At 37.1% G+C, this 13,639-nt stretch overlaps 1 protein-coding gene across 3 annotated transcripts in view; it reads left to right on the forward strand.

The window, feature by feature from the left end:
• Positions 1–12,349, forward strand: part of SPC25 (SPC25 component of NDC80 kinetochore complex) — a 40,084-nt gene extending 27,735 nt beyond the window's left edge. For all 3 annotated transcript variants that reach the window (XM_020991033.1, XM_020991032.2, XM_020991034.2), the window contains exons 4-7: positions 1,229–1,375; positions 2,394–2,498; positions 7,231–7,329; positions 12,011–12,349. In XM_020991033.1, coding sequence (XP_020846692.1) covers positions 1,229–1,375; positions 2,394–2,498; positions 7,231–7,329; positions 12,011–12,153 — 494 coding nt within the window. In that variant the 3' untranslated portion in view covers positions 12,154–12,349. The remainder of the gene's footprint in view (positions 1–1,228; positions 1,376–2,393; positions 2,499–7,230; positions 7,330–12,010) is intronic.
• The last annotated feature ends 1,290 nt before the right edge of the window (positions 12,350–13,639 follow it).

The following is a 13,639-nucleotide window of genomic DNA, read 5'->3' on the forward strand; positions in this document are numbered from 1 at the left end:
CTCTTCTCCCCCCCCCCACTCCCCACTTCCAAATCCTATTGATTCTACCTTTGTAGCATCTTTTACATGTTCCCTTCTCTCCTCTGACACTACTACTGCCGCACGTTTGCACAGGCTCTCATCACCTCGTGCCTGGACTATTGCAATAGCCTGCAATAGTCCATCCTCTGCTCTGCTTTCAAACTGATCTTCTTTCTAATGTGAAAGTATGACTGTGTCATCCCCATCCCTGCTATTCCGCAAACTCCAGTGACTTTGTTGCTTCTAGGATCAAATATAAAATCTTCTGTTTGGCTTATAAAGCCTTTTATAACTTGACTCTCTCCTACCTTTCCAGTTTTTTTATACCCTCTCCACATACTCTGCAGTACATTGATATTGGCATCCTTGCTGTTCCTCCCACAAGAAACTCTTTGATTCCTGACTCCCTGCCTATTTACCAGCTGCCCTTCAAGCCTAGAATGCACTCATCTTCACCTGGCTCCCTTCAAGTCTCAGATAAAATCTCACCTTCTTCAAGAAGCCTTCCTTTATTTGCCTTATGTTAGTATCTTCTCTCTGATATTACCTTCCTTCTGTCCCATATGACTCTTACATGTATATAGTTGTTTGCATGCTGTCATCACTACTAGTGTATAATTTACTTGATGGTAGGGATTGTTTTTTGTCTTTGTAACCCCTGCAATTAATACAGTACCACGTAAGCACTTAATAAGTGTTTATTGATTTCTTGCTTGCAGCTTTGTTTATATATTCATATAGATAGATTTCTGTATATTTAAAAATAACTTTTATAGCTATCATGATGTAAGTTTTTATGCCATCTCTTATTCATTTCACTTTTTTTAGAAAGGAGTATCATTTTTCCTATCAATTTTTAGAAAGTAGTTTTTTTTTTTAATCTTTTATAGTTACAGGCTAAGGGAATAGGTTTATCAGCTGGGGTGGGGAGAAGTGTTTTTGTAAAAACACTGTGAAAGTTGTCAAGGTACGTGAAGCCTTAGTTCTAGTACTTTGTGTTTTATTTCCTTTTTATGAATGTATCCCTAAATATAGATTATTCTATATAAATACCTTAAAAGCTTTTAAAAAAGTTTCTGGTCTCTTCCTTTCTTGCTTTGGTCTTTAATAAATAACCAAATATCATTTAATAATAATTATTATTACATATACATATAGAAACATATATTTATATATATAAATACATATGCACATATGTGTGTCACAGAGATCCATATCCAAAATAAGCTTATTCAAGAAAAACAAGATAACTTATCAAAACTGGTTGACAGTATACGAGAGAAGGAATGGGAAATGGAAAAGCTGACAAAAAGTATACAGGATCTTAAGGAATCACTGGATAAGAAAAAAGAAAGTAAGTACCTTCCTTTGTAAATAAAAGTTTTAAAGTGTTAGACTGCTCTCTCTTTTATTGATAGGAATGTATATCGTCTTTCAGAGTGATGAAAAATCTAAGGAAGTTCTGCTTTTGTCTGTAAAGGGGCTGATCTCTCTCTTCCCTGGGATAAGGAAGTAATTCAGTTTTTTCAGTGGGAACTTAATCTGTTTTTTGATTCTTCCTGGACTAGAATTAACAGATTCTGGTTAAAATAAGAGAACTTAATTAAGAAAAATGTCAACAAGTAAGATTAACTTGGGATAAGTCATACTAAGTGAGAGTTTGAAGCCAGTGTATTTGTCAATGTATAGTGGCTTTTTCTAAAAAAAAAACTTGATGGAAGGAACCTATGTTTAACCATCAACATAACTGATTCTCAAGATATTTGTAGAAGGAGGGTATTTTTTTAAGTAGGCAGTCAGTAATTGAATTGTTAATTTTCACATGTCTTCCAACTCTCACTTTAGTTTTGTGGCATTTGTAAAATCCTAAAATAGCATACCCGACTTTTTTATTAGGAGATAATTATGGCCTTAGTGCAGTAGTTTTCTAGTAAATCCAATAGAATAGCTATTTCAAGCTGTGAGCAGATCAAAATAATTTCAAAGGAAGTAAGACTATATTCATGTGAATCTCCTGCTATACATTGATGCACAGTGCCTTACATCTAGTAGGAACTTAGCAAATGTTTGCTTTGAAATGAACTCTGCTTTTCATTGTAGTAACAGATAATCTCAAGGAGTATAAGCCACTAAAACATGACTCCTTCCCACCACAACCTTTATGTCTTCCTTATCTTTAGTTTTTCTACCCACTTTAGAGCAAATGCCGTTTTTTCCTCTGCATAACAAAGAGTAGCAATAGAGATGGAATGGATAGAAGTAGGCTTTTCATTCATGTCCCTGTTGATATATTTACTTGCTACTAGATTTTTCAGGAAGTGTGTTGGGTATTGTTTAAAAAGTTTTTGATGTTTATTCTTTAAAATTAATAGTTATTTCCACTGCTAACAAAGCCAATAAGGAAAAGTTGAAAATGCTGCAGAAATCTTACGATTTATATAAAGATCACCTTGGACTGGAAATTCGAAAAATTTATGGTAAGTTTTTATTTTTAATGTCAGACTTCTAAATACATTGTAAAATTGATTTTTTTATGAGATTGGAAAAGTCAGTATCCTTTGTTACACAGATGAGAATTTAAGGCCTTTACAAATGAAATCTTGAACTCTCACTCTTTTGTAAACTTTGATAAGTTTTAAAACCATAATCTTGCCAGAGCCATTAAATGTTTCTATTTCAGTTTATGTAGTTGGACGTTTTGTTAATTTTTTTCTTCATTATTACTTTGTTTTGACTCTACAGATTGCCCAGTTTTAAAGTTTTGCTCTATTGGCAGCATTTTTTTTTCCATTATGAAGCTGAGTCCAAATGATAGAAATGTTGCCAAAAACATTTTGAAAGAATCTTGGGATTTTAAAAAAGAAAAAATTAACCCTTTTTTTGGTAAATAGTATTTTTTTTTCCCTATGTTCCATGCAAAGTTTCCCCAAGTTACATATAAAGACAATTTTTAACATTCATTTTAAACAGATTTTGAGTTCCAAATTTTCTTTCTTCCTCTTTCATCTCCTGAGATAGTAGTTATGTTGTAAAAGAAGACACAGACCCAAATGGGGAAAAAAAACCAAAACATGAAAATAAAATACAGAAAGTGAAAAATAGTATGCTTCAATCTGCATTCATATACTTCAATCAGTTTTTTTTTCTCCTAACGAGGTTAGCATTTTTTTTTTATCATTAGTCCTTTGGAATTGTCTCAGATCATTGTATTGCTGAGAATAGCTAAGTCAATCAGAGTTGATCATTGTACGATATTGCTATTACTGTGTATAATATTCTCCTGGTTCTGCTTACTTCAGTTTTTATCAGTTCATTGAAGTCATTCCAGGTTTTTCTGAAATCTACCTGCTCATCATTTCTTATACGACAGTTATACCCCATTACAGTCATATACCACAACTTCTTCAGCCATTCCGCAATTGATAGGCATCCCCTCAATTTCCAATTCTTTGCCACCACACAAAGAGCTGCTATAAGTATTTTTGTACAAATAGATCCTTCCCCCCCTTTTTTTTTTCTCTTTGGATTACAGACCTAGTAGTGGAATTGCTGGATCAAAGGATTTATGCAGTTTGATTGCCCTTTGGGGTATAGTTCCAAATTGCTGTCCAGAATGGTTGGGTCAGTTCACAATTCCACCAACAGTTCATTAGTGTCCCAATTTTCCCACACCTCCTCCAACATTTATCATTTTCCTTTTCTGTCATATTATCCAATATGATAGGTGTGAGGTGGTACCTCAAAGTTGCTTTAACTTGCATTTCTCTAATCAATAGTGATTTAGAGCATTTTTTGCCTATGACTGTAGATTTGATTTCTTCATCTGAAAACTGCCTGTTCATATCCTTTGACCGTTTATCAATTGGGGAGTGACTTGTATTCTTACAAATTAGATTTAATTCTCTATGTACTTTAGAAATGAGGCCCTTATCAGAGACACTGGTGGTAAAAATTTTTTCCAAGTTTTCTGCTTGCCTTCTAATCTTGGTTGCGTTAGCTTTATTTATGCAAAAACTTATCCATTTAATGTAATCAAAATTATCCATTTTGCATTTCATAATGTTCTCTGTCTCTTGTTTGGTCATAAATTCTTCCATTCTCCATAAATCTGACAGGATTCTTAAGTTTTTTAATACACTCTTCTATTTGCTTCTGTTTTATGGGTGATCCATTCCATTCACATTGACAGGTACATTTACTGTGTATTTCTCTTCATTCTGTTTTTCCCCTGTTTATACTTTCTCTCTCTATGTCTCTCTCCTTTCACTCTGTCTCTCCTCACCAGTGTTTGCTTCTGACAATCACTTCCCTCAATCTGCCCTCCCTTCTGTTAGCCTCTCCTTTTTTGTCCCCCCCCACTTCCATATAGGGTAAGATAGATTTCTATACCCAACCGAGTGTGTGTCTTATTCTCTCTTTGAGTCAAATCTGATGAGAGTAAGGTTCAAGCAGTGTTCACTCTGCTCCCTTCTTTCCTTCCACTGTAATAAGTCTTTTATACTTCTTAATATGAAATAATTTACCCCATTCTACCTCTCTCTTCCCTTTTCTCCCAGCGTAATCCTCTTTCTCATCCCTTAATTTTTTTTTTTTATCATCCCATCAAAGTGAACTTACCCATGCACCCTCTGTCTATGCATACTCCTAACTGCCCTAATGATGATACAGTCCTTAAGAGTTATACATTATAGGGGCAGCTAGATGGCATAGTAGATAGAGCTCTGGCCTTGGAGTCAGGAGGACCTGAGTTCAAATCTAGCCTCAGATGCTTGAAGCTTACTAGCTATGTGACCCTGGGCAAGTCACTTAACCACGATTGCCTCACCAAAAAGAATGAGTTATACGTTGTATCCCTATGTAAGGATATAAACAGTTTAACCTTATTGAATAACTTGTTTTCTCTTTCCTATTTACCTTTTTATGCTTCTCTGGAGTCTTATATTTGAAAACTGAATTTTCTGTTTAGCTCTGGTCATTTCATCAGGAATGTTTGAAAGTCCTCTATTTCAGGGGCATCTAGGTGGCACAGTGGATAGTGATCTGACCTTGGAGTCAGGAGGACCTGAGTTCAAATCCGGGCTTAGACACTTGACACTTACTATCTGTGTGACCCTGGGCAAGTCACTTAACCTTGATTGCCTAACTAAAAAAAAAAAAAGAAAGAAAAGAGAAAGAAAGTCCTCTATTTCATTGAATATCTATTTTTTTCCCCTTTGAAGGATTATGCTCGGTTTTACTGGGTAGTTGATTCTTAGTTGTAATCTAAGCTCCTTTGCCTTCCAGAATATTATATTCCAAGCCCTCTGATCCTTTAATTTAGAAGCTGCTAAGTCCTGTGTAATCCTGACTGTGGCTCCTCAATTTTTGAATTGTTTTTTAATGGCTGCTTGAAGTATTTGCTCTTTGACCTAGGAGTTCTGGAATTTGGCTTACGATGTTACTGGGAGTTTTCATTTTGGGGTCTCTTTCAGAAGGCAATTGGTGGACTTACTTTCTGGTTCTAGGATAATCAAGGCAGTTTTCCTTGATAATTTCTTGATAGATGATGTCCAGGTTTTTTTTTTTGATCATGGCTTACAGGTAGTCCAATAATTCTTAAATTATCTCTTCTGGATCTATTTTCCATGTAAGTTGTTTTCCCAGTGAGATGTTTTACATTTTTTTCCTATTTTTTCATTCTTTTGATTTTTTTTTTGATTGATTCTTGATGTCTCATAGAATCATTAGCTTCCACTGGTCCAATTCTGATTTGTAAGGAAATATTTTCTTCAATTAGTTTTTTTATCTCCTTTTCCATTTGGCCAATTCTTTTTTTTTTTTTTTTTGGTTAGGCAGTGGGGTTAAGTGACTTGCCCAGGGTCACACAGCTAGAAAGTGTTATGTGTCTGAGGCCAGATTTGAACTCAGCTCCTCCTGACTCCAGGGCTGGTGCTCTATCCACTGCGCCATCTAACTGCCCCTGGCCAATTCTATTTTTTAAGGAGCAGTTTTCTTCATGGATTTTTGTACATCTTTTTCTATTTTTTTTTTTGTGTTTCCTTTACCAAGTTAACTCTTTTTTCCATGATTCTTTTATCTCTCATTTCTTTTACCAGTTTTCTTTTATCTCTATTATTTGACTTAAAAAATTTTTTTTAACTCTTCCAGTTCTTTTTGGGCCTGAGACCAATTCATGTTTGTCTTTGAGGCTTCGCAAGTAGGCATTTTGACATTGTTGTCTTCTTCTGAGTTTGTGTTTTAAACTTCCCTGTTACCATAGTAGCTTTCTATGGTCAGGGTTTTTTTTTTGTTGTTGTTGTGGTTTGTTTTGTTTTGTTTTCTGGAGCGTTTTGCTCATTTTCCAGCCTATTTCGTAATTTTTAAAGTTGATCTTTGCTCCTAGGGTGCAGGAGGCAGTGTTCCAAGCTTCTTAAGCCAGGGTCTGTGGGCCTGGATGCTCGCCTGCTACACTGGGGCATCTGGGATTGGTAGCTAGCCTGCTGTACTGGAGTCACTGAACCTGGTCACACTGTGGCCTCATGACCTGGCTGCTCACCTGTTGCCTTGGCCTGCTGTGCCTCTGGCCTTGAACCTTTGGGGCTGTGGGCCCTTGGTTGCTGATTTGCACTTGGGCTAAGGGCCTCCTGCTGGCGTGCATGGACACCACAAGTGGGACAGACCTTTCCTGCAGTCCTTCTAAGTTATCTTGGGCTAGAAAACCGTTTCACCATGTGATTAGTGGGTTCTACTGCTTCAGAATTTATTTTGAGGCATGATTTAAAGTTGTTAGGAGGGGAATTTGGGAGCACTTGGGCAAGTTTCCTGCCTTTTCTCTTCCATCTTGGCTCTACCTAAGAATCCAGTGTTTAATGATTTGTAGAATTTCCTGCCAAATTTTTTCAAAATTATTTTTGCATAGCTTTGAACAGAACCTATGTGTATATAAAATCATACTTTGAAATCTACCATTTTAAATTTCCTCAGGGAATTGAAAGTGCCACTTGATTGTGCTTTCAGCTGTGAAGAGCAACTTGATATCTGATGTAAAGGAATCTTTAAATTCAAAATAACCCGAGACAATTTGAAATAAACTTTTCCAACAGGATAGACTATCTTTTGAGAAGCTAGGGGAATAAAAGTTTTCTTACCCTTGTAGATAGGAGTTGTCAATTGTAAAACCTGGCATATTATAGTAGTGGACTAAATAGTTCAATCTTTTTTTAATTCCAGGTGGGAAACTTCAATTTATATTCCGAAAAATTGACCCTAAAGCTCCTGAAAAGCCGTTTACTTTTTCCCTGCGCATAAATGAAGAAGGGGATTATGAAAGTGCGTATGTTTTGCTTAATTGGTAATTTAAAAAAAAAATCTCATTTGGTTAAAAGTATAAAAAAAAAGAGGTACAAGATTCCCACAGGATGTTACTGTTCCTTCCAGTCTGGCTTGCTTTGGCTCTTCTTTCCCACCATGCATGGGGCCTAAGTGCAAAGTTAAATAAATATTGACTGCTTGCCTAGCAGCCTGCTCAACTAGGAGGTCACAGTGTGGCCCAGTGCCTAGGGGCTGACCCTGAGGAGTGACAGTGGGTACCAGAGGGCCTGCTGTACCTTGATCACAAACATAAATGATTCCTCCAGAGGATTTCTAGATGAAAGGACAGTGGAAGGAAGGAAAAAAACAGGCATTTATTAAGTGCTTACTATATTCTGTGCTAATTGCTGAGGATACAAATACAAGCAAAATAAAGACAATCCTTGATCTAAAGGAGTTTATATTCTAACGTGGGAAGACAACCCGCAAGAGGTAGGACAGATGGTAGGAAGGTACATGCTTCTGAAATCCAGAAAAAGTCAAGAGCCGAGCTGGGAGTTGGCTTGGGGGCTTCACAAAATGAAGGCTCCAGGAAGAGCTCACCAGTGAGAGAAGAGGGGGAGGGGGCAGGCCTTGCAAAGGGATAGTCGGTGGTGAGCAAGCTTGGGGGTGGTAGGTTGTTCCAGGGGACACCCTGAGTGAGGCAGGGTGAGCGCCTCAGCCAGGTACCTAGGGAGCAGCATGAGCTAGCAGTAGAAGGGACATAGTTTCAAACTCCATAGAAGTTCAAGAACAAAACTGAGAATGAAGGAGTGAGCATTAAAATGGCATATTTTTAATATTAAAAAGTTTAATTTTAAAGGAATATGCAATATCCTTAGAATTCTAATGAGAAATCATCTTACTTAATTCTCATGTTTACTCTGGCTCTCCTTGTCTCATAAATGAGGTTTTTTATTTTTTTTCCCTTCACTTTTCTAGATACCATACTCTGGTGGAGGAAAGGTCAGCTGACTCTATGATGTGCCCCTTTGTGCAATTAACTGTCCTATGCAGGGTGACATTCACTATGGAGAGGATAGAAATGGCAAAGACCCCCTTCCCCATTAGGTGGCAGGGAGTACAAATATATAGACGTGTATGGGGGAAGTATTCATTCACTGTATACATACATACATGTACACATAGACATCTATACATATGTCTGTATGCACACACTGCATGTTTATATGTATGTACATGTACACATCTCTGCATCTCCTGCCCTCTCTCACAGTTAACACACTGATAAAGCCCTTTCTTTGGGGTTTCTCTGCTCTGAGAAAACACCAGTACCATTAGTTATTTTCTAGAAGTCTTCAGGCTCTCAGCTTAAGTAATAGAGGGTGGAACGACAAGGTCAGTTTCATCTCCTTACTCTTTTATACTCCTGCCTTGCTTCATGATTGTGCCACCTAGTTGAGTACTCTTTGCTACTTGTTCCACTGCCAGCAGCCTCTGAGACATTAACGTTCACGCTGATGACCCCCTGACACCACAGGCTCCTCAGGGACTGCAAAACAGCCAAATGAGCTACAGCACTGATCAAGAACGGAATTCCACCGATCTGAGTAGCGTGTCATTGTTAGAATAATTATTACAATAGGATGATAGAGTTAGAATTAATGGAATAATCATCAAAGATACTATTTGGAAGGGAAATAATACTTGTTTGGATATTTGTTTCATTATGCTTTTCCAGTTGTTATTTTTCAGTTGTGGCCAACTCTTCATGATCCCATTTGGAGTTTTTTTGGGCAAAGGTAACTGGAGTGGTTTGCCTTTTTCTTCACCAGCTCATTTTAAGATAAGGAAATTGAGGCAAAAAGGGTTAAGTGACTCGCCCAGGTCAAACAGCTAGTAAGTGTCTGAGGTCACATTTGAACTCAGGTCTTCCTGAATCCAGACCCAGTGCTAGAAATAGCTGTGTATAGTCATATTAGTCAGTTCTTAATGACTGATCAAAAGCGTTGGGGTAGGAATGGGGGAAAGCAGTTCTCTACTGAGAGTAGTAATCCATATTAGAAGGTAAAGCGCAGGGGCATCTAGGTGGTGCTGTGGATAGAGCACTGGCCCTTGAGTCAGGAGGACCTGACTTCAAATCTGGCCTTAGACGCTTGGCACTTACTAACTGTGTTACTCTGGGCCAGTCAATTAACTCTAATTGCCTTGCCAAAAAAAAAAATAAAATAAAGTACAAGGTCTGTGGATGAGACAGAAAGACTTGCTCTTGTGGTTTTCAGGTCAAACTGAGGCTGTTATCCCTTTGAGTTTAGCCATAAATTTAATTCAACAAACATTAGAACATTAGTACTTATGTATAATGCTTGTAAACTCATAGTCCAAGCTAGAGCTTTGAAACTTTTTTAACTTTGTGAAACATCACCATAGGGTGAAATTAACAATAAAGAGAATCAGTACTCTTAAAGAATGGATGATATTTTTTAAAAGAAGGCCTTCTTTGTGGAACATCAAAGTAAGAGTTAATTTTGCTAGTGCCAATGAGTTGGCAGTTTAAGAAACAAGAAAGATATTTTTGTTTTGAAGGTTGCTGAATAACCAGCAGCTTGATGTCTCAAGGTTGTACTTTCTATAGGGAAATCCTCACTGTGAAAAAGGTAATAGGACAGCCCTAATTTGCATCTTTCAGTGCTGCCAAGTAGCCCAAAGTCTCCTCTGAGATGCTGGCTAGAATGTGGATATGGTATTTTTAATTGGGATTTAAAGGGAGCCAGGGAGGCCAGTAGTTAAAGGGATAGAATGGGGCATGGGAGATAGCCAGAGAAAATGCCTGAAGCTGAGAGATGTCATATCTTATTCACAGAACAGCTAGTAGGCCGATGTCACCAGATTGAAGAATATGTGTTGGGGAGTTAGATGTAAGAAGACTGGAAATCCAGGCAAGAGGGGACCAAGTTCTGAAGGACTTGAAATACCAAACAGAGTATTTTGTGTTTGCTTCTGGAGGCAATAAGAAGCCACTGGAATTTATTGAGTGGGGGGAGAGGAGGGTGGGAATGACATGATCTGACCTGTGTTTTAGGAGAATGACTTTAGTAGCTAAATGGAGAATGGATTGGAGTAGGTAGAGACTAGAGGCAGGCAGACTCACCAGCAAGTTGTTATTCCTGTCTTCCATTTCTTCTGCAGGGTGGCTTCCATAACATTCCCTACTTAGTTGACTTGCTCCAGTTTGTTGCCAGACCCAAGCTTTTCTAACTTAGGAAGGCCTTCCAAAATGTATGTTGAATCGATTTGAGTAATCACGGTGGTTAAGGAAGAAAGGTTTTTTTCTAAACTGATGAGAAGTTGAATGATTTATACTTTCATTCTTATGAATATCATTTGTCTAAATAGAAAGCAGAAGGAACCCTCATAGTAGTACTGGAGTATTCATAAATAAAAGCGGAGAAAGGCCAAAAGATACTGAAATACAGAACTAAAATGTATCTGTTTGTATTAAAATCCTATGAGAACATATCTCTCTCTAAAAGTTCTCTATATCATATGACTTTCATTTATCTGCGATCAGACCAACTGAGTTCATCAAATGAACCTATCTTGCTGTGACAATTCACCACTTTCTTAACCAGGATGCACTTAACATATTTAACTCTTTCTTGATGATCTCATGATTATCGTCACGAATATCAGTTTCTGTTTTGTGTAAACGTAGCTATAGATGGTGTAGGACCTAAGGTTTTATAGCTCCTGATAACGGCAGTGCCCCTGAAACTTTCTTAAGAAAGTCCCTGCTGTCAGCTTTAGTTTTGGCTCTTTGAGATTTTCCCCATGGAGATGCTGTAAAACATATACTGCTGTATAGGTTCTTGAGCAGTGTTACCTCAGCTGCCTTTCTGCATGATTAGTTAGTAGATTTGGCAGCAAAGCAGTCTTCTCCCAAGTGGTTTCTAGCCTTCCAGAAGATTATTTTCATAGTCTGTCTTTCAATGTGTCAGTTCCATTCAAAACATAATCTAGGATTTCTGGACCAATGACATAATGGATCCCAGGCACATCCTTTCTGGCTTTTATCTCCTCCTCCATCCCACTTGTATTTCATTTATGTGGTGGAGAGCCAGAGAAGAAACAGCATCCTTCACCATTGCATGAATTTGTGATGGAGTGTTTTGAGGGTGACTTCCCCAAAGCCTTTTTACTCTTCCCTCCTGCTAAATGATGCTTATGTAAACAATACCAAGTCATTGTTTTCTACAAGTTCTCCTTGTTTGACTTTTACCAGAATTATAGGACAGCAACATTAAAATTTCATAAGATTGAAAGTTCTATATAGTTCTTCAATAATGGACCAACTTTTTTTTTATGAAATCTTTTCTATAATAATGGGAAAGATGGACAGGAAGGGGGTTAAAAAATATTCCCGTGTACCATCCCTGATTCCTTGAGGTAGAATCTGCAGCAGCAATAGAATAAACTATTCTTAGAGTAAGCCTCTGGTTTTGAAATGATCCCTCGTTGAAGGTACAAAAAAATATTACTTCTGTGATATTGGACAAGTTCCTCAGCCTTGTGGGCTTCAGTTTTCTCATCTGTAACATGAAACGGTCAGACCAAATGGCCTCTGAGATTCTTTCCAGTTCTGAGTTCGTGATCTGCTGACTTTACATTATTAACTCTCTCCATTTTTTTTTCTCCTTAGTATCAGATAGTGCTCCTCATCTGGAATGCTTGGCAGAATTTCAAGAGAAAATAAGGAAGACCAACAAATTTTCAGCTTTCCTTGCCAATGTTCGGAAAGCTTTTATTGCGCTGGCCTGTAACGAATGTGTAAATAGTGTGTGAAGACTATATTTTCATTTTTTCCTTACTGCTCCCTTTAAAGCTTCTAAGTGACCATTTTATGTCTGACTCTTTTGTATTTTTGATGGCATTTTAGCTTGGCAGGAATTAATAAAACTATATGGCATACTTGTGAAAGCAAATTTTGTCAAAAATGTTCTGTTTCCGAAGGGAATAAAAAATGGAACGCAATAATGTATTTTGGTGTTTATGTTTGGTCCATCTGCTGGTAGTTCATTGGTCAGCATATAAACTATCCAGTAGTAGAAGAATTGTGTCTTGAGCCATAAACCTGATTTTATTAACAACTGCCAACCAGCTACGCTAGGATAGATAAGAACCAATTAATTTTTTCATTTAATGTCCACATTAGAAGTGTGAAAGGTCCTTCATTAATTGATTAGAAGTTGACAAAGCAGGGTAGCCAGAGCTATCGCAATGTTAATCATTAGAAAATTCAGACTGATTAGTGAGAACGAATTAGTGGTGTGTGCTTATTCACAAGTGATTATTGCCATTTTTTCTGTAGTTCTGGCTCCTTCCTAAACTGAAGATTTAAAGCTGGGCTTTGCTCTTTGCTCTTTTTTATTAGAAGATCTGGGTATAAGGATGGCCACCTCTTTCTCATTCTCATTCATTCGTGGAAAGGTTGTAAATACTCAAGAAAGTTTAAGGCTTAGAGTGTAGGGATGATTTTGTATATTTTCATTATTTAGTTTGAAATGAAATTAATTGCCAAAATATCTGATTTATCCATATTTAACTGTAACTACAAAATCACATTTCAAAACCAAATAGAAATGATTTGAGAATTATCTGCTACTACTCTGATCTGATCCATGGATTACTGATAGATAATTGTATTTCTAGATAAATGTGCTGATCACAGAATCTCAGTGTCAAAAGGGGTCTCAAAAACTATCTAATCTAATTTATATCTAAAAGGAATTCTTTCTACAAAATATCCAATAGGTAGTACGATAAGACCATAGATTTAAGAGATATAGGAGATCTTGGAGGTCTTCTGGTCCAATCCCCATATTTTATAGATGAGAAAACATGTCCATAGAACTGAAGATTTGTCCAAGGTCAAATAGTAGAGGGTAGGGCCACATGTCATTCAGTCTTTGAAGATGTCTAGTGAGGGGTTGCCCTCTAATTCAGACTGTCCGTTCCACTTTTGGATAATTTTAATTGTTATGTTTTTCCTTATAACAAGCCAGAATCTGTTTTTCTCATTGTTCTGCCTATTGAGGCCAAGCAGAAATAGCCATTCCTTTCCAAATGTCTTCTCCATGCTGTGCACAAACTCATTAGGAACTGGTAGTGTTATTAGAAAATCAGCTTAAAGGTTTTAACCTGATGCAATAATTTTGTGAAAGTTGTGTTTTTAAAGATGAATAATATATGTAAAAGGTACACACACCCCTGATTAGACTTTATTCTAGTAAGGATATAAGGCATACTGGTGAAATATACTTTAATGTGT

Source organism: Phascolarctos cinereus, unplaced genomic scaffold (assembly GCF_003287225.1).
Source record: "Phascolarctos cinereus isolate Bilbo 61053 unplaced genomic scaffold, phaCin_HiC Scaffold_726;HRSCAF=1367, whole genome shotgun sequence".
Taxonomy (NCBI): Eukaryota; Metazoa; Chordata; class Mammalia; order Diprotodontia; family Phascolarctidae; genus Phascolarctos; species Phascolarctos cinereus.